The sequence below is a fragment of the Mytilus edulis genome, chromosome 12 (assembly GCF_963676685.1).
Source record: "Mytilus edulis chromosome 12, xbMytEdul2.2, whole genome shotgun sequence".
Lineage (NCBI taxonomy): Eukaryota > Metazoa > Mollusca > Bivalvia > Mytilida > Mytilidae > Mytilus > Mytilus edulis.
The window spans coordinates 63599582-63623729 of NC_092355.1; the positions used below are offsets into that span (position 1 = coordinate 63599582).

At 32.6% G+C, this 24148-nt stretch overlaps 1 protein-coding gene across 2 annotated transcripts in view; it reads left to right on the forward strand.

The window, feature by feature from the left end:
• LOC139498924 (exostosin-1b-like) overlaps nucleotides 1-24148 on the forward strand; it is a 79913-nt gene that overhangs the window by 24110 nt on the left and 31655 nt on the right. For both annotated transcript variants that reach the window (XM_071287513.1, XM_071287514.1), the window contains exon 4: nucleotides 21090-21209. In XM_071287513.1, the coding sequence (XP_071143614.1) occupies nucleotides 21090-21209 (120 nt within the window). The remainder of the gene's footprint in view (nucleotides 1-21089; nucleotides 21210-24148) is intronic.

A 24148-nucleotide genomic window follows, 5' to 3' on the forward strand; every position in this document is an offset into this window, starting at 1 on the left:
GTCAGTAATTGTACCCATATTGAGGGCAGGGGCCTGGGTTGGCCATGAAGATACTGTGGACTTCTGTCAGTAATTGTACTCATATTGAGGGCAGGGGCCTGGGTTGGCCATGAAGATACTGTGGACTTCTGTCAGTAATTGTACCAATATTGAGGGCAGGGGCCTGGGTTGGCCATGAAGATACTGTGGACTTCTGTCAGTAATTGTACCCATATTGAGGGCAGGGACCTGGGTTGGCCATGAAGATACTGTGGACTTCTGTCAGTAATTGTACTCATATTGAGGGCAGGGGCCTGGGTTGGCCATGCATGATACTGTGGACTTCTGTCAGTAATTGTACCCATATTGAGGGCAGGGGCCTGGGTTGGCCATGAAGATACTGTGGACTTCTGTCAGTAATTGTACCCATATTGAGGGCAGGGGCATGGGTTGGCCATGAAGATACTGTGGACTTCTGTCAGTAATTGTACCCATATTGAGGGCAGGGACCTGGGTTGGCCATGAAGATACTGTGGACTTCTGTCAGTAATTGTACCCATATTGAGGGCAGGGGCCTGGGTTGGCCATGCACGATACTGTGGACTTCTGTCAGTAATTGTACCCATATTGAGGGCAGGGGCCTGGGTTGGCCATGAAGATACTGTGGACTTATGTCAGTAATTGTACCCATATTGAGGGCAGGGGCCTGGGTTGGCCATGCACAATACTGTGGACTTCTGTCAGTAATTGTATTCATATTGAGGGCAGGGGCCTGGGTTGGCCATGCATGATACTGTGGACTTCTGTCAGTAATTGTACCCATATTGAGGGCAGGGGCCTGGGTTGGCCATGAAGATACTGTGGACTTATGTCAGTAATTGTACCCATATTGAGGGCAGGGGCCTGGGTTGGCCATGCACAATACTGTGGACTTCTGTCAGTAATTGTATTCATATTGAGGGCAGGGGCCTGGGTTGGCCATGCATGATACTGTGGACTTCTGTCAGTAATTGTACCCATATTGAGGGCAGGGGCCTCGGTTGGCCATGAAGATACTGTGGACTTATGTCAGTAATTGTACCCATATTGAGGGCAGGGACCTGGGTTGGCCATGCACAATACTGTGGACTTCTGTCAGTAATTGTATTCATATTGAGGGCAGGGGCCTGGGTTGGCCATGCATGATACTGTGGACTTCTGTCAGTAATTGTACCCATATTGAGGGCAGGGGCCTCGGTTGGCCATGAAGATACTGTGGACTTCTGTCAGTAATTGTACCCATATTAAGGGCAGGGACCTGGGTTGGCCATGAAGATACTGTGGACTTCTGTCAGTAATTGTACCCATATTGAGGGCAGGGGCCTGGGTTGGCCATGAAGATACTGTGGACTTCTGTCAGTAATTGTACCCATATTGAGGGCAGGGGCCTGGGTTGGCCATGAAGATACTGTGGACTTCTGTCAGTAATTGTACTCATATTGAGGGCAGGGGCCTGGGTTGGCCATGCATGATACTGTGGACTTCTGTCAGTAATTGTACCCATATTGAGGGCAGGGGCCTGGGTTGGCCATGAAGATACTGTGGACTTCTGTCAGTAATTGTACCCATATTGAGGGCAGGGGCATGGGTTGGCCATGAAGATACTGTGGACTTCTGTCAGTAATTGTACCCATATTGAGGGCAGGGACCTGGGTTGGCCATGAAGATACTGTGGACTTCTGTCAGTAATTGTACCCATATTGAGGGCAGGGGCCTGGGTTGGTCATGCACGATACTGTGGACTTCTGTCAGTAATTGTACCCATATTGAGGGCAGGGGCCTGGGTTGGCCATGAAGATACTGTGGACTTATGTCAGTAATTGTACCCATATTGAGGGCAGGGGCCTGGGTTGGCCATGCACAATACTGTGGACTTCTGTCAGTAATTGTATTCATATTGAGGGCAGGGGCCTGGGTTGGCCATGCATGATACTGTGGACTTCTGTCAGTAATTGTACCCATATTGAGGGCAGGGGCCTGGGTTGGCCATGCACGATACTGACATTACTGTAGATTCTTTATTATTCGTTGGATACCAATTTTCATGGATTTCGTGCAGACTTCGGCAAAACCACGAAATTAAATGTCAACTAACATGCAAATTTTCCATCATCCACTCAAATTAGTACCCACTTATATATGAATACATGAAAATTTCTTGATCCACCACAGGCCTCAACCTTGTAAATTGATAAATCTTCTTTTTTTTTTTATCTAAATCTCAAATTGGTTCAATTTTTCAATAAATATTAGATTCTAGCATTTAAATTTGCTTTTTAGGGAATAATTTATATTGTGAACTTGTTATATACACTTAGGTTACCAGGTTTTACAAAGTAGATTTGACACATCCTTCCAAACAAGTGCACCTGACGATTTCTAAGGAGGGTGGTAGTCTGTATACTCTAGTTACATAAAAATAACGACATCTTCAGGTGTTCTTTTGAACAGAATACAGTCATTCATAAAAGAACGAAATATTTTACTGACGTGTCAAATTTAAAAAGATTTGTATACAATATTCGAAGGTGTTAAATTTGTTGACAGTTTTTCACAATGAGAGGTAAAAGGATGTTTTATAATGAAATAAAAAGTAAAACATTTGTCGTCTTTTGTTGTTAAAATAGAACAAATCTCAAATAATTTTTACATTCTGTAAAAATCAGGTTAAATAGATGTTGAAATGGCTCTAATACAAGCAATTTTAAGGAAATTTTCACACGTTTAAACCATAAAAACCATATAATGTTTAGAAATAAATATTTAAGAAAGATACATAAAATTTGAAATATTCCGGCAATTCTTGTTGATAAATATGTGATATTGTATTCCTACTTAACATGATAATCACCGATCGGGTGACAAAGAATTAAGTTTAAATTCAGACACAATATAGCGCAGCTTGAAAGTGTAGAGTGGAGTTCAAATTTTTTTTAAATCTTTTTAAAACCGCTGTTCTTGTATGAATCATGGGACAGATTATTTATCTTAATTTGAAAAGTTATGAATGACATGTGGAATGACAGACAACAGATTGTACTAAATGCACTTTTGGTTGTTCACATGTGTGTGCATTGAATCCATCAATTTTTGTCTGTTTGGTTCATTGCTTTGCTAATTTATTCAGGAAGATATTTTCATTGAAAAATTTACAAGAGATCCTATTAAGTTTTTGAAGAAAGACATTATGTTTGTTTAAAAAAGTAACAATATAGGATGACAGGGTATAATTATTTTATACTTCATAAACTGTTGATGTTATTGTCCCTTATGAAGGCGACTCCTATGATGCAATTTACAAGAAATCTTATTTATTTTTAAGAAAGACATTATGTTTGTTTAAGGGACCACATCAGTTAGAAAAATAGGATGAGAGAGTAGAATATATCTTTTTTGAAAATAAATTTACTGTTTGCGATTTCATTTTTATTAAGCAACTGGTGGTGCAACAGTGGAACCATTTAACAAATAATTGCTACCAACAAATAATGAATTGATGTCTACAAATCTTCAAATTCAATAATGTTATCCCAGTTTTAATGAAAATTAATAACAGACTTTTCCCAAGGCTTGTGCTTGCATATAAAAATAAGAAGATCTACATGTAATATGATCACTACCACCATAAACCAAATGATGCATTCATAATTTCAAATCAATTGTGTATACATGGTCGATCAAATTGAATAATATTGACAGCGTTGCATCAGAATTCATATCTTATATATATATTTCTTAAATTTAAAAAAAACTTCAATTTAACCATAGACAATTTCAGACTATCAGTCAAAGAATTGATTCATTTGAAATGAACAATGCAGACAGTTTTACAATAAAATTCAAATATTATTTCTTAACTTTAAAAAACCTTAGTTTTTAGCCATTTAAAAGAAGGAAACTTATCTATTTTTACTTGAATAATTTTGCACACGCTGCACAATCTTAAGATCTAAATTTATACTAGATTATCAGATAACTTCCTATTATACAACATGTACAATGTAAAGTTAACCTGCAATTAAAATTACTTTGATCAGAATCAAACAGTACATATATCCTTTTAAATAATGCAGTTAAATTGTGCAGTCATTGCAAATTAAGATGAGGTATCCCAAGGGGAAAATTTTCTTTGATGGCAAAATACAGTCACAACTTGAGTGGTCTTTCTGTAACATGTTTCAAACTCTTACTCACAGAAGAATTTTATTATCAGAAGTCTATTTTCATAGATTAGTTGTATGGTTGATTTTTTAAATCAATATCATGCACTTAAAACAAAAGTTCTTGGCCAAACAAGAGTTATGTGACCTGATTGATCATATATGATATCCAGAAGGTAAATTTGAGGTCTGCAAACATGGCAACGGTCAACATACTTTCACACTAGCCAAATAAATAACAGAAATGTTGCTACATTTGGAACAAGACTCAGTAAGATTGATAAAATTTGAATTAGCTGTTTTGGTGAGCAATTTACATTAAAATGCTTGGAAAAAGAATTAACATCACCCAACCAGCAACAAGATGAAAATTTTACTTTTAAGGGGACCTATAATTGTTACATTTTACGTTGTTTGGTCTCTTATGAAGAGTTGTTACATATGCAAACATACTATCTTCCTATGTTTATATTAAGTATACTTATAGGGGTATTTCCAGCTCAAATTTACACTCCTCTCGTTAAGTAAAGTTGATAAAATTGGACTACAGTGGACCTCATTTTCTTTTGATAAAACACCAATTAGGCTACAGATAAAAAGTATCCTTTTGTAGGAAAGTTGATACAATTTGACTACTGTAGACCTAATTTTCTCCTGATTAAACACATTTACATAATCCCCCTTACAGAAGTAATTCTGTCCTCAAATTTTCTGCTAATTTGCACAATCTGGAGATAAATATGCTGTGTGTAATCAAGGTGTAAAATACAATTTGCTTATGTAAGCTTATACCCTGAATAAAAGGTAATTGAATAAGATCTAATTTTTGAATGATTTTTATCTTGCTTGTTCGAAGGTTAAAATCAAATTTGTCACTTGGACTTTATCGCTAAGAAAACAGCTTGGCAAATAATATTTCAAGCATTCTATAAAATATAATCTTAACAAAATTATATGTTAAATCTTAGGAATCAAATTTTAACTCAATATGGACAATGAAACACACATTTATCAACTGGATGTTTAGATAGGGGGAAAAAAGGGGCGGTTAAATGTTGACAATTTGGTATGAATGGATTAAAAAATCATTTGGCAATATGACAAAGACATAACTACAGCTTTATGGACCTGAACTAGAGAATTAATTTATCTTTTCAACTTTATGAAAAGTAAAGTTATTTTATTTCATATAGAATTTAAGCAAACATCTAAAGGGTGATTAATGTGTCCACTGCAGGGAGGCAATTTTATGAATATATAACCCTGACCCATAGAACATTGAATGTATTGTACCAGTTAGTGATTATTGAGTTCAATTTTGAAGACCTTCAATGTTGAAAGTAGCCAATGTCCAGACAGAAGTCTTCATCCAAAGGATAAAATAAAATATTCTTTAACTATAACGTATATTAAACTATATATATCTTCTGGGGATTTAATATGAAATAATGGTTTGAATGTTGAAAGAAGCCATTGTTCAGACATAAATTGTCTTCTTCCGAGGATTAAATATAAAATATCTACGGTATATAAAACTATATATATCCACTTAAGTTTGCTAAATACAATACATGTAGACATGTGTCATAGATACATTTTTGCTTGCAATACATAATGGTCTAAACAACCAGTTGACATCTCACAGTTGTATATTCCACCTCTTAATTCTTATATTTTATTGGTGGAGGACTTATATAGTAAGCTATCTTGAGTTTAAACATATTTATTTATAGTGGATAGGGAAACAAGTTATTACAACTTATATTAATCCCTTTCCACTTTGCAGTGCGAGTGCTGCCTAAAATGTAGCAGCATCTCTGAGCCTTCTTTTTTTTGAAATCGACAAGTGTGTCTTATACGTGCAAGAGATATTGCTCTCTCTTTACAAATCTTCATATACATGTACCTTAATTGTAATGACATAGTGCACCTATTCAATATTTATTTGAAAATTTCATTATTTCCTTAAAAAAGTTAACTCTGAAGATGTCTTTCAGTTTTTCGAGTCTTAAGCCTACACAAAATCTCATTTTATTCATACAAAATAATAATTAGCAACATAAAAGGTTTTATTATACTTTATTGTATGTGGGCCAGAAGTCAACACTGCATACATTGTGATGAGAAACCGCACTAAACATGCTAAAATGACTTGCAAAATGTGTCTTACTCAATGAAATTGTTCTGTCATGTCTTAATTTTTAATTTAACAGGTAGTTAGTGTAATAATAGTACTTTTGTCCCTGGGCATATTTTATTTCAAGTCCTGCATATCATTTAGTTGTTTGATTTTGTCTGTGGGTTAAATCTTCATTAACTTAGTGACCTAGAATTTTAAAATATAGGCCACAATATGTAAAATAAATAAATACTTTTATTTCCATGTACTTTAAAAAGAGATTTTTATGAGCTTTAATCATTTTACTTGAAGAGAGAGTACCATTTTGAAAGTTATGATATTTTTATTCCAAATAGAATTAGAGGGGACTTAGAGGAGACCACTTATGTCAGTACACCTTTCATATATTGCCTAGAATTAGAGGGGACATTTGATCAATTCTAATTAAAGATTCTTAACAATTTTTGAAGTATCCTGAACAAGCAGGAGCTATTTGCCACTAGAAATTAAGCATACATCAATCAATCAATATATTCTTTTGACCCATGTAACGAAGTCAAAAAAGAGGATTAGAATAACTGAAAATTACCTAAATATATATGTCGATTGTGCCCTAGTGCCTTTTATTGCTTACATAAATATAAGTTTTACTCATTTCAATAACACAATGTTTATTTAACTGTTTTTATGTAGAATTATTTTTGAGAAAATATACGTGAAAACTTTGGGCCCATATGCAAATTATTTATCCTGAATGGTAGTCTTAATTACAACTGTTTTGTATTAAAACATTTGTATCTTTTTGACTTGCTTCACAACTTTTGGTATTTCATTTGCTGTTATATTTTTTAAAACTCTGTGACACCTTGAATAGGTGGTGCTGAAAGGGTGATGTATAACCCTCACTATATATTGAAGCCATAATTAAAAAAAAATGAAAAGATGTTTGTATGTGGTAATGTTGTGACACATTTCAACTTAATAGGTAAAATTAACCTAAAATATTTTACATGAACATGCTATATTTGATAAAATTTTATATTTTAAACTCTTCCATATATTTATATAATATTTTTTGACATAAAAACGGTTATAGTTAAAATCAATATCGGTTAAACACGTGCATGAAGAGTACATTTATATAATATTTTGTGACATAAAAACACTTATATAGTGAAAAAACAATATAGATTATACATTTATATAATAATTTATATGTAGTTTCTTTAAAAGTAAATGGTTGCATTTTAATGTGTATACAAGATACAGGATGTGTGTGTCTACTGTTACTTCTTTGATCATGGAAAGGTAATTGAACTGACGGGACAAACTTACCAAAAATTCAATTATTCGTTATTACATAATAGTTTGCTTATGTAACCAGTTAAAATGAAAGCACATTAGAGAATACATGGTTGCGTAATTTGATGTTTTAACTTATTTTAATGGATTGGTAAAGTGTTCTGTTTGTATAACTGGTACCATGTTTGGATTGAGATATTATTAGTACCATGTCTGGACTGGTACCTTGTCTAGATTGAGATAACCTTGTCCTGGTTGAGATATTACTCTTTTATAACCTTCTTTGGAATGGTTGGAGGTATTACTGCTGTCTAATAAATGGATAGATGTATTACTGGTACCTTGTCCTGAGTGAGATATAATTGGTTACATACCCAGTCCTTGTTGATATATTACTGGTACTTTGTCCTGGTTGAGTACTGGTACCTTGTCCTGGTTGATATATTACTGGTACCTAGTCCTGGTTGAGGTATTACTGGTGGTACTTTGTATTGGTTGAGGTATAACTGGTACCTTGTCCTGGTTGAGGTATTACTGAGTCCTAGTCCTGGGTGAGGTATTACTGGTACCTTTTCCTTGTTGAGGTATTACTGGTACCTTGTCCTTGTGAAGGTATTACTGATACCTAGTCCTGGTTGATGTATTACTGGTACCTTTTTCTAGTTGAGGTATTACTGGTACTTTTTTCTAGTTGAGGTATTACTGGTACCTTGTCCTTGTGGAGGTATTATTGATATCTAGTCCTGGTTGAGGTATTACTGCTACCTATTCCTAGTTGAGGTATTACTGGTACCTTGTCCTGGTTGAGGTATTATTGGTACCTAGTCCTGGTTGAGGTATTACTTACCAGGTACCCTTTTTTTAGTGTACCAAGAAACATTAATGACATATGGTTGTTAATTTCTATGTCATTTGGTCACTTGTGGTCGGTCTGCTTATTTTTACAATACATTTATGTGTTATAATCTTGGTCATGGTTTTTTTTCCAAAACTTCATTGCATTTGTGTCTTAAGCGTAAATTTATACAGCTGAATAAGCAGAGAGAAAATGAGGAAAACAATGCCAAGGTTATATAGATAAAGTAATACTTAAAAAGAATGTAAAGTTTTATACCTGTTATATCATAATGATCAATTATATCTACCAGATGGTAAATCTCTCCCAAACTTTAAATATAATATGATAAATGATTAAATGTGAAGCTTCAAAAACAATAAAATAGCTAAGCATTTAGTTTGTCTGTGTTTTATCATAGTTCCAAATCTCTGAGCCTACATTTTTGTGATGCTAATTATGTATATAGATAGATAGATTGTTTAGCTTTTTCACTTTTTATGTTTTATGGGATATGTTTTCCTATGGTAATTTGTTTGTGATATGTATTTTTATATAATTTGTCACAAACGTATTGTTTAAGGGGGCTCGCGGGTCTAAATCATTTTTTTTTATTTAATATAGGATTTCTCTATATTTTTCTATAAATGAACTTCATTTTATACTTAATCGAGAAATGAAATAAAAAAATGGGGTCACCGTTTATTTACGCTCACAATCTGCCTTCGAAAGAAGCATACATTTTTGTTAATTTCCTTTTTTCTGTTGAACTAATAGGAGAAATAGCGGTAATATCGAAATAAAAAAAGTGCTAAATTACAGAAATCGCTTAAATTTAACAATTATTTAGTTTATGTACAGCTTATTCGAAAACAACAATAAAAAATGTAGGTCACCGATGAGTTAAAAAAGATATTTCAATTTTAATGCAAAAAAATGGCATTTATGCACCAAAGGGAGATAATTTAGAGCTTTTTCAATGATATCAACATTTTAAGAGTCACCCGGGGCCAACACGAATTGACTTTTTGGAATGATTTTTGTACCATATGATAAAGTAACATCTACTAAAGGTTATAAATAAAATTTGTAATGAAAAATTAATGTTTAATTTTTTTTCTGAAAATCTTATACCCGCGAGCCTTCTTAAGAGTTTATATGTGACAATAATAATTGAATTGAATTGAATTGAATTGCTAATGATTTAAATCTATTATTTTGTCCCCCAAACTGAGCACCCAAAACAATAAAATGGCAAGCACTTAGTTTGTCTGTGTTTTATCATAGTTAGAGATCTCAGCCTACATTTTTGTGATGCTAATATTTTTATCTGTATTATCTAGTCTGGTGCACAGATACATGTGATACTGCTGCATAAAGATGGCCATGTTGTTGGTGTAGTTAAAATGTGCAAATATATCTCTAACTTTCTCACAGAAACTTTAAATAGTTAAAGAGGAATGCAAAAAATTAGGGCAGATTTAGTGGGTGTCAGTGGTTTGTTCTTGTGTCTTTAAAATTGTGGCCTTCTCTTAACTATCCAATCACCATTTCAGAGTCTATTATGCATTCTGGGTAATATTTTTAAAAGCGTACACCAAGGTGTTGTGATTGGTTTAAAGCATTCTAAACAATGGATTTTTTTCTTCATTTTGGTGAAAGAACAATTAGAATTCCCATAGTCCTTTAATTTGAAAGAAAGAATTGTTTAAAGCGATTGGAAAATTATCAGACTTGGATTTTGTCTGATAAATGAAATTTTAAAGGTTATATCTGCAGGCTGGAAAAAACTTTTAATTAAATTATATATTTTGGAAGAAAAATAAACAAAGCACATCAGTTTTTCATGTAACAGAGATTTTTGTTCTTTCCTAAATCTGACTGACAAAAAACGCTTGACAGGAAACTTCTGTTTGACATTATATCTTGATCTCAGATCTTGATCTTTATATATGTGATATATTATCTCTAAGAAGGCAGATAGATAAAACTTTTTTATGAATAGATCTAAATTATAAGACAATTAAAATTAGTCTGAGAAGAAGAAAAAAAGCATTGACCCTGAGGGTAAAATCAAACAATAATTTTTACATGGCCTAATCTGCAGATTTTTATATTTTGCTTTTTTTTGCCCATAATGGGCTTTCGCAAGTAAAAATCTTATTTAATTCCTTTGTACAGTAGCTGATTTGAACTGACATAATAGGAGGCTTGACATGATGAGGCCACAATTAAAAATATTTTGGTTTGCCCAAACCCTACCCAAAGGCTGAGACAGTGGGTAGGTAGGTAGGCATTTTCTTTTTTTTTTTTATTAAAGAGAAATTGAAGTATCGGGTGTTTATTAGTCTTCATGCCTATCTGATTAAAAAAAAGTTCTTCAAATCAGGACAATAAAAGAATTTGAGTAGGCAGCTTTTTTCTGGGTAGGTAGCGTTTGGGCAAACAAACCTATTCTTTTTTATGGCCTGATGAGCTACCAGTTATTTATCTGCACTTCCTCTGTTTGTATAGCAATCTGTTATTTGTCTCCCTTGTCACAGATGCATGTGACTAAATGGTGATACATGTCTTCCGGTGGCAAGGGCATAAACAATCATTACAGTTTATGATTACATAACTCAAAATACCTCTGTATAAACAGTTTACGATAAGTTTACTTCACAATCATGACAATATGAACTTATGAAGTCCATATTTTCTGTATAGATGGTATGCATGGTGTACATATTATAGCCTTAAGAACTGAATTGATGCCTGCATCTTTAAAAATTTAAAGTTCCCTATGAAATTAATCACCATCTTCTATAGCTATTTCTGAACCACTTTTTAGGGAAACCAGGAAAGCTGAAAGAAAACATTCAAAATATGCAATTCCAGATTTAGTCAAAATACTTTTGACTAAATCTGGAATTGCATATTTTGAATGTTTTCTTTGAATGCTTGAAAATCTTTGACTACACAAACTTGAAAAAAAATATGTATACCTTTAATATGTCATGATATTGTGAGGATATGCACCATTGCAGAACATTTAATGCCAATCTGGATCTTCTATGAAAAATTATTAAAATTTTGGACTTTAGTAAAGGCCTCAATGAAATACACTTGGAGCCTCTAGTTGATTTTTCAAGGCTGAAGGTTATGAATTTTAGAAAGGAGTGTTGATAAGGTATTAAATCATTGTTGGTGAAAACCAAAGAGGAATTCTTCCAGAATCAGCATATTGTGATAATATGTTAATGTATTGAAGCATATCAGTTCTCCCATGTTATTTTTTTCACCAGACCAAAACAATAGCATTAAACCTTAGCATGTGTCAAGTACATTATAAATTGTGATGTCTATCTCTATGTGAAACCACATTCTCAGGAAATCTTTTCGAAATTTTGACTTAAAAAAAATATAATAAAAAGCATCCTTTTTTTGAATGAATTTTCTTGAATGAAACAAACGATGTGATGTTGTTATAAAATGTATAAATTTCAAGTCTGGTATTTTGATTTTTTTTTTACATAAATATGCATGAAATATTTGCCACTACAGGTAGCAAATAATTGGAAGTCTTCTACAATTTTTACAAAATTTGCAATCTGCTTAGTTCAAAAGATTTCACAATTAGATTTTACTGAATTTTTTGCAATTGTATCAATATGTCTTTTGATTAATATGATAAACCGTTGATTCAAAGATTTAGAAATAGTCATTACGAAAGCAGCAAATACTATTTTTGATTTGAGCTCAACTGGAGATCCATTGGCGAATTCTAGGGGGGGGGGGGTCCGGGGGTTGGAACCGTCCCTTTTTTTTTTGGCCGATCAATGCATTTGAATAGGAACATATACCGGTAGTTAGAACCCCCCCTTTGTCATGGGTTGGGAACCTCTATTTTATAAGTGGCTGGATCCGCCACTGAGATCTTGCTTATTTTAGTGGATTGTGGAAATATTATGGAAGTTGCTTTACATCCCCCTCTTAAAATTATTGTTTCGTTGGCAATCATATCACATCTTCTTACTGAAGACAAATTTTTTGGACCCATAATCCAGGCTTTTGATTTGGGTTTTAGGCTTCAATTCCTATGCTATCACCTAAGCAGTTCATCTTTATTACACACTTAGTTAAAATATCATTCTTTCTCATAAAGTGTAATCAAAGAATCTCTTAATGTGTTATCAAAGAGATGATAATCTTAAGGTTAACTGAGATAACATGCTCACAGATGTCTACTTTGAAGTTTTATACTATTTATCTCAATTAATTTGTATTAACTTGTGTATTTTGAGATGACCATTAAATTAAATGGTTTTTTGTACTGAGGTTGTATTTGACAGTTTAATGAGGGCATTGATGACTGTTATCAACATGAAGGAATGTTTTTTTGTCTCTTTAGAACATAACATAAAAAAGATGTTTAAAGAAAAAGAACCTTTTACTGTATAACATTAGTATTATCATTTGATAATGATAGATGACGAATTAACATTTAGAGTGGATTTAACATGTGAAAAGTCTGCCTTCACCAAAAATGTAGCTCCATACGGGTCCAGACATCCCCCCTCTCAAATTCTGCCACTTTAATTCCATGAAAATAAAAATGTTTCTATACAGTAAAACCAGTAATCGCTTTGATATGTCTGAATAAAAGAAAGCTAACATTTTCAAATAGACTGGGCTTGTGTTTTTATGCCCCATCTACGATAGTAGAGGGGCATTATGTTTTCTGGTCTGTGCGTCCGTCCTTCCGTCCTTCCGTCCATCTGGTCCTTCCGTCCGTCCTTCCGTCCGTCCCTCCGTCTGTCCTTCCGTCCGTCCGTCCGTCCTTCCATCTGTTCGTTCAGGTTAAAATTTTTGGTCAAGGTAGTTTTTGATTAAGTTGAAGTCCAATCAACTTCAAACTTAGTACACATGTTCCCTATGATATGATCTTTCTAATTTAATTGCCAAATTATAGTTTTGACCCCAATTTCACGGTCTACTGAACATAGAAAATGATAATGCGAGTGGGGCATCCGTGTACTATGGACACATTCTTGTTTTTGTACTTCGTTGTTGATAATTTGTTCTAGTCCTGCATGAATAGGTATGATATGAAATACCTGCCACTGGACATTTAGGAAGTTAAAGTAGCAACAATCAATCAATCATTATATCAGCTACTATACAATTGTACTTTTTGAGTACTTTGTTAGTACATTTGTATTAGATAGACAATATAGTGGCCTACCTGTACTTAACACCTGTACCTTGTCATATTGTTAACCCAGGAGGATGATATGTACTAATAAATTATTAAGAAGATCACACCTGCTTAATATCCTGCTGTGGGGGGCTGTATAGTAATCAAAATTAATGGCCATTTTAGAAGGACAAATTATTTTAAAGCTTAGTTTTTACACTAACACATGTTGGAAGTCTGCAACCTTCAGATGTGACAGTTTACAAATATCTAAGAGTGTTTTTTGTCCATTAAGGAATTTTATGTTTACTCTTAAGATATTTTGATAGATTTTAATCCTAACTTGTCAGGACAATAAGGGTGACAGTTTGTTTACCTACAGATTTGATTTGTTTTCCATGTGCTGTTTTGTTGCTGTTTTATTGTCATCTCTGTGACTTGATCAAAATCATGTCTTTAGTAATGATCAACAAATAGGTCAACATTACACAAATTAAAGTCCTGGGTTTGTGCCTAAATTTGATGTCATCATGATATAATTTAGCATTTTATTTGATTTTGCGGGTTTATAATCTTGAAAACTATAACAGATATAGAGAAACTAATATAACTTTATTATAGCACAAATTAGACCCATTAAGAGGGCCAAAGGCATGACAATTACATGTGATAACAACAATATAATGATGACATTAAAATTTACATAAAAAATAAAAATAAACCAAAACATTAACAAATGACCTCAAGTGCCCCCTGTCCTCAGTCCCATAGATTGTTTAATAAAGGAGCCTAAAGATTTCACTTGCTGACTAGTGGTTGGATTTGGTATATATTTCATTTTGTTATCAGAAAAATCTTTGTATTGAGTTTTTAAATCATTAAAAAAGACTTCTTAAATCATCATTTATTTTACATATTGAAGATATATATATTAAAAACAATACTTCTCAGATAGAAGCTAGACTATATAAACAAGCTGCTGGTATTGAAATTAATGATGGTGATTTTGGTATTGGTTAGAACAAACACTTAAAGAATGCATGTGTTATGGTTTTCATTTCAAATCCCAATTATCTGAAGGACTGGTGCTATAATGAATTTAAAAGCTACCAATAACATTTCATAACAATAAATTAGTTACCAATTAGTCATCACTTGAAATATGGCACAAGACAATTTGAGAGTCATCAGGTACATGTATACTTTTGAAAATAACTGGTTGTATAAAAGTGTCCACCCATTGGAGTACTACAGAATAACTTATCAAAGAATAGAAAAATATTCAATGAGTGAGAGAACAACACCAGTGCCCGAATGGCAGTGGCGGATCCAAATCTTTTTAAAAGGGGGAGGGGGATGACTGACCTAAAAAAGGGGGGGGGGGGGCGATCCAGTCAAGCTTCAATGATTCCCTGTATAATCAACCAAATTTTTACCCCTGGATCCGTCTATGAACACATTAATTCATGAGTGTGTGTAGGGCACGAGTTAGTTATCAGTGTTGTTCTGTATTTATTTCACTAGGAAATCGCAGTAATTCAAGCAATGTAATAAATTCCATTATTTGTCTTCTTTATGTTATCACAAGGAGCAGCTTGTCCTTTATAATAGTACTTGAACAGGTCCTTGAGTCAAGGGTCAGACACTGCTCTGGAGAGACTGGTGACATTATACTCTTGTGAACATGTCATAATGACCGGACAATTACATACTTATTTTATAACCCACAACTTTGTAGGTATTTAAGTATAGAGCTTTAGAAACAGGTAGACTTTGACATTCAAATATCGTCACATTAAGTAGATAAGTATGGGACTTAAACTACATGTAGGTCAGACACAATGATGATGTCGATTTTGTATTTGTACATCTTAGAGGGCCAGTGTACTTAAAAGTTGTGTGAATTATTTTGGATTTAAAAAAAATTAAAAGTATATTATAGAGCAAGAAATCTTAGAATTTTTGATTATGATTTATATGTCAATAATTAGAATTTTCAAATTTATCATCCCAGTATTATCTTTTATTGTTTTTACATCCCCACAGTAGTGGAGGGGGCATTAAGATTAAGTTTTACCCTCGTTCGTCTATGTGTACGTCTGTCTGTACGTCTGTCCATTATGTATCATTTATGTAAGTCCCAAAGTTGGTACCGTTCCCTTACTTTAGATTGCCATAGGAGAGGGCACATTTAGTTTTACCCTTGTCCATAGGTACTTCCATATGTATGTCCATCCATACGAATGTAGGTCCCAAAGTTGGTTTCCGTTCTTTAATACATTTAGATTGCCTCAACTTATTTTATAACCCATGCCTTTGACAGAATTAAGTATAGAGCTTTAGAAACAGGTAGACTTTGACATTCAAATATCGTCACATTAAGTAGATAAGTATGGGACTTGTAATACATGTAGGTCAGACATAGACGATGATGAATCGACAAAAAAGTAGTTGAATTTAGTATTTGTATAACTTATAGAGACCCAGACTCATGTACTAAAGATAAAACGTGTTAATTTTTTCAGATTTCCCACCGTTCAAACATCCTATAATCTTTACATCCCGAAATTGTTTCCGTTCTCTAACTTTAGTTTTCCTCAACCAAATGTTATAAAAGATATATACATAATATCACAGAATATAGATCAAGTTTGACTCAGAGTAGCAAATGGAAAAATGTCTAATTTTTTTCATTTCCGTTCTCTAACTGAAGTTTGCATCAACCAGGCATCATTAATCTTATGCACAATGTTTCTTACCACAAAACATGGATCTCATTAGTTTAAATTTTGTTGGTGTCTTTTACTTAAAGCTTTTCACCTTTATATATATACAAATGGAAATTGCTGAATTTTTCGTTTATGTTTTCTAACTTAAGTTTGCCGCAACCAAATGTCATGAAAATTTTCACAATCCTTTGATAAAAAAACCCTCATATCTAGTACAAAATTTTTTTTACAAGACTAACCTAAGATATCTGCTTTCATATAATTTTGAATTTCATTATTTAAGGTAGAACACAGCACTGCAGGGAGATAACTCTGAAAAAATAAGCTGAATGTTAAAGTCACTGTTATAGTTAAAGAAATATTCAGCTTCTCAATGATCAAAATTAGTGTTTGTCAAACTGCTATATAACCAGTGTTATAATTATTATATTTTTGTCAAAGGGTCAAAGTAAACATTTTGTCAAAGTTTTATGAAAATTGAATGAGCTAAATTAATTTTAGTCAAGGTGTTTGGTACACCCTTAAAGTCATAAGAAACGAGTGACTGGTGAAAAATAATGTTCTTCCAATTCTTGAACCAATGCATACAAACATCATAAACTTACTCTTCTGTGCACGAATTTATCATTTTTTTCGTGTAAATTTCGTATAATCGTCAATTTTTTTTTCAATCGGTCAGTGTTGTTGTGAAAATATGGCAGGTAATTAAAGTTCGTGTTTTGAAGCCGAAGTTTAGCGATTGTCACCTGTTTGTCAACAATCGACAAAAAATCAACAAAAAAGCATGGAAATTGAGCACGTGTTTAACATGTAAATTAGATTATAGTTTATTTTAAGGACATCCATGCGTATTGTGATCACCGTATTGTGATCACCGAATTTTTACGAGATGGGTCACACTGAGGTCACTTTGCATACAGAAAATATGTCGGGGGAATTGCTTCCTGGAAGGAAGCAATTAAAATAAAGTAAACTTCTTCTAAATATGAATAAATAAAAGCATTTTCTTCAGAAAAAAGTATATGTACATAAGTTTTATAATGAAAACTATTCATTGAGTTATAAAAAAACATATGCATTATTTTTTTTGATTTGAGGTTTCTTATGACTTTAAGTCAAATTCTTCTTCATTATCTCCTTTTAGGCTAACTTTCATATTTGATCTTGTTATATTTAAGGACTGAAAGGTAAAACCACCAAAATGGCCTACACATTAAATTCTATCATGTTTGGTATATTAATCTTACTTTGAATAGCATTCCATTCTGTCAGTAAAGCCCCTAGTTTAGTTTTGATAATTAATTTAATGATTTGGTCTACTAGTACAATAGTCTAAGTTCTTAACCTTTAAATTTGACCAATTATATGGATGGTCAAGTGTAGCATTTACCTTTGATTAAGTTTAATTACCTGTGGTTAAAAGTTGGGGGTGGTTCAAGTATATTATTTATATAGTACTTTTAGTTGATGGAAGGTTAAACCTCAGGAATGTCCCATTTCATAAGATTTATTACAGTTGGAAAATGAGCATATTATTTCTCTAAATTTTCTGCCAAATATATTGAAGAATGCATATACTTTAAGCCAACTAATTTAGCGATTTATTTTTGAGACTTTCAAGACTTTTGCAAGTAGAAAAATAAGGTGACTATAAATTGTTGTGTAAATGTAAAAATGTGGTTTGTCCTTATTATCTGCATCATGCAAATTTACAATCATGTGAAATAGTCTTGTGGCTAAATGGGTTAGAAAGGGTTGAACTTAATAAATAAAATATCTGTGAAAAATAAGCTGGTGTACACACATGTAATACTAGACTAGCTATATGCCTATTCCTAATAACTGTTTTTAAATTGTGACTCCTTTTACAAATTTATTAAGGTCTTTCCCCTACATGGGAAAGACCTTATTGTTTTTCTAATGTTTTTTTTTTTAAGGTCTTTCCCCTACATGGGAAAGACCTTATTGTTTTTCTAATGTTTTTTCTTTTTCTTTTTAAGGTCTTTCCTCTCCGCGAGGAAAGACCTTATTGTTTTTCTCCTGTTTTTTTTTTTTTTTTTTTTTTTTTTTTTTTTTTTTTTTTTTTTCATCCAGCATTTCTTTGACATGGCCTCCCCTCGTTTCTATTGGAGTTATCAAGACCAAATATGGACCATCGGTAGAACTCATCATGAAGTATTACCAGATGAGGCTGTGTAGGATTTCATCATCCCCTTTAGAAGTTATCTCCCTTTTATTGGTTTTTTTCGACATGGCCCCCCCTCGTTGTTTTTAAAGATATCATGACCTTATTTGGACAGCAGTTAGATCTCATCATGATGTGTTACCATATGAGGCTGCTAAGGATTTCATTATTCCCTATGAGAGTTACGTCCCCTTGAAGCAATTTCTTTCTTTTACATTTTTCTCAAAAAGTATTCAAGATAGAATTGATTTGAAAACGGAAACATGTACAAGACCAGATGGCAATGATAATGAACATATACAATCATTTTGTTGTTAACCCTTATAAGGAGTTATTTCCCTTGAAAAAATATACCCAATTTTTGAAAAATTGTATCTCGAGAACCGGAAGTCGTAAAGACTTGGGACCTACACCAATAATCTTAAGTTCATGTGACCTTTAATTTGCACCCAAGGTCAAAGGTCACCAAGTGCAAAAAAAAATTACGCTGCAATTTCAAGCTTGCATATTAAGAAAACGATAAGAGTTTGCTGCATACTTACAGCGTATAAAATGTTCCTCTCTATGAGCTCTACATTTTATACACTGAGCTCAAAAGTGTCCGACTGTCTGTTCAAAAGTTACGACGGGATGATTATTAAAAGTATAGTATTGTGTGTATATCTTTTTAAAGGTAACAGATATCAACCTACTATAAACTGCAAAGATGATCAGTAATTCAAGACCTTCAATTTGAGGTCAATAACAGGTCATGATGAAATTTCACCTTGACCTTCACATTATACTATGACCTTGACCTTGTGATATTTGAAAGGTCAAGTGGTCCTGAGTTGAATGGTGATAGTCCCATATCTCTACGACTTCCGGTTCTCAAGTTTTGTATTGCATCATATATTTGATGATTAATTGTGACCTTGGTGAACTTTTAAATTGTCCCAATTCTTTTTTTATAATGTTGTCCTTCAGCTGTAGATCATTTATCATTGAACAGATTTGAGATATCTATTGTCGTTGTAGAGATAATGCAGTTTGAAGTTTTTCGAGCGGAGGCATGTATTTCTGAATCAACAGGAGCGTTCCTCTTAAAATGTTTTAGAAATTGAAGAGGTTAACATAGTTATATGTTTGACCAAATACCAAAAACATTCCATGGAAAAAAACGCCAAAAATTCAATTTGAAATTTTCCAGTTTTGCATTGACTTTGTAAGTTTCATAACTTCTATTTATATCGTTGATATTGCATCATTTTTTGCACTTTATTAAATGGGGTCATCTGATATATCAAATTGAAGATCTTAATAAACTCTACTTAAAAATGAAAATTTTAAACCCCCTTTTCATCCCAGGAGGACGGGTGGGGTCATTTAGTGCAAAAATTCAAAATTCTCAGATGGTAAGGTTGTTGCATATCAAATAAAAGAACATAAAGCGTACATTTCAAATTTCAAATTGACGTCCCGCAAAAATTGGTTGGATGGGGTCATTGAGTGCAAAAAATAAATTTTCTTTTACGATAGGGTTGTTGTATATCAAATGAAAGGTCATGATGTGTACATTAGAAATATCAAATTCCCAACCTCCAAAAATTGGTTGGATGGGGTTATTAAGTGCAAAAATCAAACTTTTTAGAACATGGCGTTGTCGCATATCAAATGAAAGCTCATCTATGTTACATATATCATACTTCCGATGAGGATGAGGTCAAGTGTAAAAAGCGAAAAGTTTCAAAAGGTATGCTTGTCGTATATCAAACGAAAGGTCGTACAAAGAACTTTACGAAAACATCACTTTTACAGGAAAGACCTTTCAATTGTTTTACAAACAATTGAGATACTAGTTTAACTTGGTGTTTTAATTGTCATCATTCTGACACCTGCAGAGCCAAGGGCAGTCAGGGTCTTTTGACAATCAGGATTATGACAGTTTTCAGTACAAGCATTATACTGCTTGCTATGCAGTATGGGTTTTGCTTATTGTGTTAAAGGCCCTACAGTAACTTATAGTTGCTTTCTATGCCATTAGGTCTCTGGTGGAGAGTTAAGTCTCAATAACAAACACTTTCCTATTTTGATATTAGTCCAAAATTTAAAAAAATAAGACATTATGACAATTAGACATCACATAAATATTGTTGATTTGCATGATAGGATGATTCAAACACATATGAGAAATTTTCTAATATATATATATACTAGTTGTATTTTTAAATCAGAGCATTTCCTTATCTTAACTTTGGGTGGTTGAGCTAATAACCAAAGTCTTGCACACTGAGATACATTTGTTTTTAGATGATGTTTAGATTGGCAGTATTGTAACTTTTAGAAATATTGATTCATGTACATTGATCTTTATTGGAGATAGTGAAGTATTTTTATTGGTGAAAAACTAAGAGTTATCTCCCATACATATCAGTTAGATAGTAGTCACATGATTATTAAGGTTAATCATGTGACAACTATCCCAGGTATGGGGTGAGATTCTCAGGTGTGATCTGCAGGATACAGGTCAGTTGACAAGTATGGATTAGCAAAAAATATTTAACTGTTTTACATATTTTTCAGGTTCCATCCATTGTCCGATCCTTGTCTGTTCCAGAGATTTTGGCGCTAAAACAACAAACACAGTTCCTATGGGAGACTTATTTCTCTTCTGTTGATAAAATTGTCAACACCGTGTTACAGGTTTGTAAAATATTCTTTGATATTTCGTCAGTGAAAGTCTTTTCCACAAGGTGGAGTTCAGTCTTGAAACAAACTTTTATCCTTTCAGCGAGCATATTACATGTTTTCTACATTGGTGTTTAGTTCGAAGAGGTCTGTGCATACATAGTTTTGTGATAAGTACATGTATAATACATAGTCTTGTAAGAAGTACATGTTTATTAATGTAAAAAGATCTAAAAACAAAGCGATTCATATTTGTGACTATAAAATCTTTTTTTAGTGTTAGGTGATTCATTTATTTTTCATGGAAACCATTATTTCATGGTTTTAGAGGAAACATAACAAGGGGATGTATGATTTCATTGGATTTTTAATAAACTCCATACTTTAAAGTGTATCTAAAAAATTAAACTTGTTGAAATTGAAAGTTCATGGCCATATGAAATCCACAAAAACTCCTCAGTACAAGAACGAATATGAATCTGGTATGCTGGACCATACCAACATTTTTCCCGCTCTTTTTTACCAACCACCGATGTCCCAACTAGCTATGGAATAAATGCTGACATCAGTAAAACAGAAATTGCTGAATAAAGTCTTAACTAATTAGTGAATGTCCAACTGTAGCTCCAACTGGAATTAGTGCTGACAGCAGGAAAGCAGAAATTGCTGAATAAACTTTTTTCTCACTAAAAATGAGTAAAATTTATGCAATATTGAAGGTCATGTGCACTTTTTGAACAAAAGGTTCAACACATATGAGGTTGATTTATATGTCAGAGAAGTCTTCATGTTGGCAGTTAAAGAGGTAATAAACTTTTTATCATCCCAGCTTGTTGTCAGTTAAAAAGATATTTAAGGTTTAATATCTTTTTAAAGGTTTAATAGCTCACAGAAAAAATAAAATGCAGACAAAACTAATATGATGTGACTATATTGATGTTCAATTTTAGCTGTCATATATATTTAACTGCAGACTATTATGAAGAAGTGCAGTTTATGTCATAATTAAAACTTTTGATGTTTGATAAATGTTTGATAAATATATTTGTTATTCAATAAATGACTGCTTGGTGTAGCCATTCAATTAAATATTTGAAAGTATCTTCTTATATTTGTAATCCAATGTATATGAAATTGTCTGGTTGATTTTAATTGTGTGTTATTTCTTGTTTCTTTTTAACATAAAATAGGATTTTGAGATGCTATCAATTATATAGCAGATCTAGTCTATACATTTTATAAATAGATTATCTTAATACCTTTATTTTTTTTCAAAATTTAGAGGTAAATAAAAGATAAGAGTAGTAAGGCAAGAAACAAAATTTGGATAAATTTGACATTGAATTTTTAATATTCTTAAAAAAATGTCTTTGTTGCAATTACATGTCAGCTTTTTGGCTGGTAGGTTTTTACAAGTTACTGTAATATATATGAGGCTTTTAATGCAAATGATTAATAAGTCATAATTGCAATGATAAGAACTCATATTCTGAAATCTGATACATATCTTTTGGTGGCCTTGGACTGTGTTCTGCTCTTTGGCCGGGCTGTTGTCTCCTTGACACATGTCCTATTTCTATTTTAAATTTTATTTAGTGAAATTGCAATAATTAATCAGGCATTTTTCATGTCTATTCTACAAAATTCTCATTAATAAATGCACACAATAATTTCTGAATTAACAGTAGTATATTAAGATAGAAACATGGGAATGCCAGACAGTTGTTTTTAATTGGCAGTTGTAACCCTTGTTAGAGCCACACACATTGACTATAGGGTTGTGATGATTTAATTAATCTCTCTGAATCAGCTGATTATTTACTGGATGGTTGTAAGTTGTAAATGTTTTAAGGTTCCTTTTGATTACATGTTATAAGATTAGATAAAAAAAATTGGTAGTTTTAAGGGTCCTCTTAGGATAGCACATACAGTGGTCTCATTAGACAGGTGAGGTGGTCTTTTAATACAGATTCAATCTACATGAAATGTGCTTATGATACATGAAAATCCTTTTTGAGAGCATGTGTTTTCCCTGTTAATTTTTTTAATTTTCCATGGTATAAAGGGGCATAACTCTAGAACAGTAAGTGACTCACTGCCCCAATTAATATTCTGTGAACAATATTGATGAGGAAAACTTTGGAAAGAAAAATGGGATGGACAGACAGTGAAGTGTAACACGTAATGCCACCTTCGCTTGCGGCAGGGACAAAATAACCTCTCCATAGTTGTGTTCTTTATAATTAAGTAAAGAAAAAAATAAATCCATCCAGACTGATGCAAAACAAATTAATGTAAAAGCATTTTTAAGTAACCCTTAATACCATTAAAATAAGTATCAATAAGCTGATTTTTGCACAATTTTTTTTAAATACAATTGTAAAAATGCTAAAAATAGTTAATTCAATGTTATATAATGTAAATGCATGCATTATATAATACTTGGAGTAGTTGAAAAGCAATAATCCAGGAAGTGATCTCAGATAATTTCATGTCTAAAACAATTTTTGTCTCACGACTTAACATATTATAGAAATAATTGTTTTAACAGCTCAATTATTTCTTAATTTCAGGAAATAGTCGTATTTTTAAAATGTCTGATTTATTAGTTCCTGGTACCATGTTAATTATATAATTATCTGTTTAATTTACTACAAAACCTTACCTGTTAATTTAAATAATGGTGATATCTGCAACAGGTACTGACATAATTTGGACCAATATATAAATTATGTAATTTATTTGAAAGACATGGATTTTGTACATAATTAGTGTAAATATGGTACATAGCACATAGAGACTCACCAAAATACATGTGATTATGTCATATACTTAATATGATAAATGAATTTTAACATTTATAAGTATTGTAAATGGATGAAGATAGATTTCACCACTGCATCAAGTATATTACAATATTTCTCTGCTTCTGAGAAAGTTAATAAAAAAATTTA